The 4,798-nt window shown below is 34.6% G+C and overlaps 2 protein-coding genes across 2 annotated transcripts; one reads left to right on the forward strand and one right to left on the reverse strand.

Annotated features, from left to right (window-relative positions):
• Positions 1-5: 5 nt before the first annotated feature.
• LOC111393091 lies at positions 6-369 on the reverse strand (the record flags this gene model as incomplete). The annotated part of the gene is made up of 1 exon (XM_023018491.1): positions 6-369. A coding segment is annotated over exon 1 (306 nt), but the record flags the coding sequence as incomplete, so codon positions are not given.
• Positions 370-1,435: 1,066 nt separating this feature from the next.
• On the forward strand, positions 1,436-4,199 carry LOC111393092 (E3 ubiquitin-protein ligase SINAT2-like). Its single transcript, XM_023018492.1, has 3 exons — positions 1,436-1,588; positions 2,408-2,791; positions 3,876-4,199. Exons 1-3 carry the CDS (start codon positions 1,436-1,438, stop codon positions 4,197-4,199), a joined length of 861 nt encoding a protein of 286 aa, XP_022874260.1.
• Positions 4,200-4,798: the final 599 nt, after the last annotated feature.

Raw genomic sequence — 4,798 nt, forward strand, 5'->3', positions numbered from 1 at the left:
CCTTTGTGGGAGTTTTGCAAGATCTCCCATGCTTCCTTACTTGTAGTAGCACAAGCTACTTTCTCGAACATGCCTTCATCTAAGGCTTGATAGATGAGGGTGAGCGCCTTCTTGTCCTTCTTCCTTGCATCCTTCAAACTATCCCTTTGTGCTTGGGATAGAGCAACCTCGTCTTGTGGCTCCGTGTAGCCTTTCTCTACGATCTCCCATGCATCTTGCGACCCGAGCAATGCTTTCATCCTTATACTCCAATTGTCGTAGTTATCCTTGTTGAGTTGGGGGACTTGAAAAGGAATCATCCCACTTGCCATTTTTCACAAGAACCTTGGGGCTCTGATACCAGTTTGTTGGAGGAAAGATGGGTTTACTAACTTGGATTGACTAAGGCTTTTAAGAGGACAACACTAATAGGAAGAAGGAAGTGAAAAAAAAGAAACTTGTATTTCTCAAATTCAAGACTTTACACACTTTTTGGCTTGTTACAAAATGGAGGGCACTACCCCTTTATATAGTGTTTACAAGAAGATTCTAGTCCACACATTTTCTAGAGATACCTAGACCACATATCAAGATATTTTCCTAGAATTCTCTAGATATTCTTTATAAAACTACATATCTTACTTAGATATTTATATAGATTTTTCTAATAGATATTTATATAGATTTTTCTAGATAATGCTTCTAGAAATGCTATGCATGTTGGGCCTTTTAATTGATTTGGGCCTATAAACAAAATCCTTAAGCCCATATTATTTAGTCCAAAAATCAAGTTTACTACTCAACAATTTCTTAGTGCCCTTCAATAGTCTACAAGAATCTTACAATACATTTCAGTTGTAGGAATAATTTTAAATTTGTAGGTTAGTCCTTTGGCTTGTGTATTTTTATGATATTCTTAGGAGTTAACTCTTTATTTGTCCAAAATATAGATTTTTTTCAAAGGCCACTTGTTTTCTGATTTGCTTTTCTTTACAAAATGCAAAATAGTCAGGAGAGCATTGATTTGAAGAATACTTTATGAATATTAGTATGATTACAGTGTTCCATTTTATTGACTGTGTACTCTAATTTCTATATATTCTCCATATATTTTCCTTTTAACCAACGATACATACACTTTGACAGTTTATTTCTTTTCCTTTTCGTGCGCACTAGTTACTTTCAATTTTTAGTTATTTAATGATGATTTTCCAAGATTTAATTTCAATCATGTTTAGTATAGCACTTTGTAATTGAACTTTGTTAACATTCTTGATATCTAAACATTCTAATTATTTTGCCAATTGTTATTGTAGTGTCAAGTTTGTCTCTACATAATATAAATGCTGCAATAGCTCACTTCATAATACTAATTGTCTTAAGTATACTCTTTTCCCAATTAACTTTGCATGCTAACATTTACAGGAATTCAACAAATCGCCATTTCGTAAAAACAATGGCTCGTAGAGGTAGCACCAATGAAGGCGTTATTGCACCCGACAGTTCGACTCGTATGGGCATAAATCACGGAGTGCTGTCAAAAACTGTTGTACGCGAACTGCTTGAGTGCCCTATTTGTATGAACATAATGTATCCTCCAATTCACCAGGTACAATCTCTTGTAAGTGATAATTTTTGTTTCTTGGGTACTTCTAACTTGCATAAAGCAATTAAAGTGATTGTGATTAGGGTTTCAAAACATACTCTTTTATGTCTCTTCCTTGTTCTGAACTGTGTATTCCGTGTCATCTTCATTAGAATCATTATGTTGCAAGTCTTGATTTATATCTTGTTTATCTTTTCCATTCACAAGATATCTTGTTAATAAATTTCCCAGCCTAGAAGATCACTGTATAACTTACCATTCATTTCTCCGTATGCATTCTTGAAAAACCCCTCTTGATTCTCAGTTTAGGTTACTTTTACTTCTAAAGCTTCTACATCTTCATATTTCAATAATTTTCATAGCATTTCTTTTTAGCCTTAACCGCTATATGAACTTCTAGTTCGACTAGCATCATCATTATGTTGTCAAATAAATTATTGATGTGGTTGAATAAATATTCTTTGGCATATTGAATAAATTATTGATGTGGTTGATACAGATTCTATGTAGAAACATATATTCTATTATTAACGGTTTTGCCTCAGGCATGAGATATAATCTGACAGGATGGATCCAGTAATTCCAACTCTGTTCCTTAATGTGACAAAACTTTGATTTTTGTTTGAACAAGTTTTCCACAAAATTTAGTTCTTAAAAATATGAAAATTATTTAGCATCATATTATTCTCATCCCCTTGATGCATAAACGATAATATGAATATATATGGTCCCTATCTGTCAGTCCTTGGTGCATAAAAATAAAATCACTCTTTCAAAGCCCATTTTATTGCTGAAGTCGCACTATCATTTTCACATGTTCAGTGTTCAAATGGCCACACTTTGTGCTCTAAGTGCAAGTCCAAAGTGCGTTCTTGCCCAATTTGCCGTCAAGAACTTGGGAACATAAGATGCCTCGCGTTGGAGAGAGTTGCACAATCTCTAGAAGTGCCGTGCAGATACGAGTCTCTCGGTTGTCATGATATATTTCCATACAAAAGCAGGTTTAGGCATGAAAAGAGTTGCCAATTTCGTCCATACAATTGCCCTTATGCTGGAGTTGAATGCCCTATCGATGGTAATATCCTATTTCTTGTACAACATCTAAAGAATTATCATCAGGTTGATATGCATGACGGGAGTACTTTTAACCACCGGTACGTCATGACCGATGCTCAAGGTGTTGAAAATGCTACATGGATGTTGACTGTAAGTACTCTATCATTAGCATAATTTCGAATTTTTCCATGGTTGAATAAAATTTCGAATTTTAAGATTTGTCATTGTTGCTTCAAAACGTAAAGAACCACAAAGGTGGAAGTTGCTTAATTGCCAACTTAACAGCTTTATCAGTCTTCTTAATACCATACATTGACTTCCATCAAAGGCCATTTCACTGAATATGGTAAACGATGTAAATTCCAAGAATCAAAATTTTGTTTGGTTTTCAGAACACGTCCATGTAGTGTTTGTTGTTTATTTCTGTCATATTTTTACCAAAAAAGAAAAAGAAAAGAGGTTTCTACTCCTGCTTTCGCCAATGCCATTGCTGTCATAGCGAAATGCTGGAAGAAATGTGCCATGCACTCCTCTTTCATTGTACGTGTCATATTTCTCAGTTTCTTTATTTATTACTATATCATGCAACATAATCCTGTCTCATTTTGAACTCTCCGTCATCAGTTTCTCCATGATAAATCTTATTGGGGATTATCTTTGTTCATCTAGGAGCATGTTATTAAGGGATATAATCCCACATCGGATAAAGATGAAAACATAGACAAACTTATAAGGTCTTAGATTACTTATCTTAACAAGGTTGACCTTTTAAGATGGAACCTTAAGCCTTAACATAATATCAGAGCCCATTAAGTTTCAACGAGTGATTCGATCCGATTAAAACTTAATAAATGAGCATATGGATTTGAAGATTAGTCTGCTCAAACGAGCCACATCTTGCGGGGCATATTAAGGGATAAAATCCCACATCGAATAAAAATGAAAACATAAACCAACTTATAAGGTCTTGAACTAATCTTTTTAATAAGTTTGACCTTTAAGATGGAACCTCAAGCCTTAACACATGTTTAGCTAAGCTTAGAAATAAGTAACCTTCTATTTTCTTAACATTTTTGGATAAATTATTGTTTTCTTACTTTTGCATAAAACAAGTTACTTGAAAGTAATTCACGCCTTAGTGACTTACTTTCAACTTTGAAATAATTAATAACTCATTTACTTATAGGTGAACTTTTTGTGCTTAAACATACTCTATGGTTTTCATATGGTGCAGCTGTTCAACTGTTTCGGTTACCATTTTTGTTTGCACTTTGAGGCTTTCAATCTGCAAAGGGCTCCCGTTTATATGGCATTCATTCATTTCATGGGTGAGGAGCATGATGCAAAAAAATTCAATTATAGCTTGGAAGTTGGAGGAAATGATAGAAAGCTGACATGGCAAGGAGTCCCAAGGAGCATTCGTGATAGTCGTGCTACAGTTCGAGAAAGCTTGGATGGATTAATCATTCATAGAAACATGGCACTCTTTTTCTCTGAAGGTAATATCCAGGAGCTAAAGCTAAACGTGACTGGGCGTATATGGGAAATACAGTCGTAAATCAGAGTTATTTCGTGAATCACGGTTGTGGGGTACTTTAATTTTTTGCCTTTCTGGGCAGAAACTCTATTTAAATAGTGTATGGCAATTTTCCCATGATCAGGGAGGATATTTTTTAATTTGTCTGTAAATGAACTGAATAAAAGGGGTTGAACGTGGGCTACTAAAAAGTTTGAACTCTATGGACTTACTGACTTAAAAGGTTTTCAGCAGAATTTGGACAATTTATGAGTTTTTGCTATTGTAAAAAGCTATACTTTTTGCCCTGCCCACAAGACCAATGTTCGATACAGAGTACTCAACTTGGCTAGACAATATAATGTTGCTCTTCTTAACAATGTCTAGTATTGTCAATCTACTCTTTGGCAAAATGTCTTTGAGAACAAGGCCGTCCGATCCGGTGTTCTATAATTTTTCTTTATTCCTTTGTGCATATAAAGGGCTCTGAAGAAGCCTGCAGATTGTTGATTGGGTTTTTTATTGATCCCAACGGGCAAATTCAAAACTTAATTTATTTTTGTAGAGTTGAAAATGTAGTGTATATATGACTATTACAACTACAATGCGGAAACATGAACTCTCAAAGTGAAAAAAATCAA

This window comes from Olea europaea, chromosome 4 (genome assembly GCF_002742605.1).
Source record: "Olea europaea var. sylvestris chromosome 4, O_europaea_v1, whole genome shotgun sequence".
Taxonomy (NCBI): Eukaryota; Viridiplantae; Streptophyta; class Magnoliopsida; order Lamiales; family Oleaceae; genus Olea; species Olea europaea.

What these genes read in the sequence shown, in the direction of transcription:
- LOC111393092 (XM_023018492.1), top strand. Translation starts at nt 1,436, where the DNA reads ATGGCTCGTAGAGGTAGCACCAATGAAGGCGTTATTGCACCCGACAGT. An exon ending in TGTATCCTCCAATTCACCAG is followed by an intron (nt 1,589 to 2,407) that starts GTACAATCTCTT and finishes TCACATGTTCAG; the next exon opens with TGTTCAAATGGCCACACTTT. An exon ending in ATGCTACATGGATGTTGACT is followed by an intron (nt 2,792 to 3,875) that starts GTAAGTACTCTA and finishes CATATGGTGCAG; the next exon opens with CTGTTCAACTGTTTCGGTTA.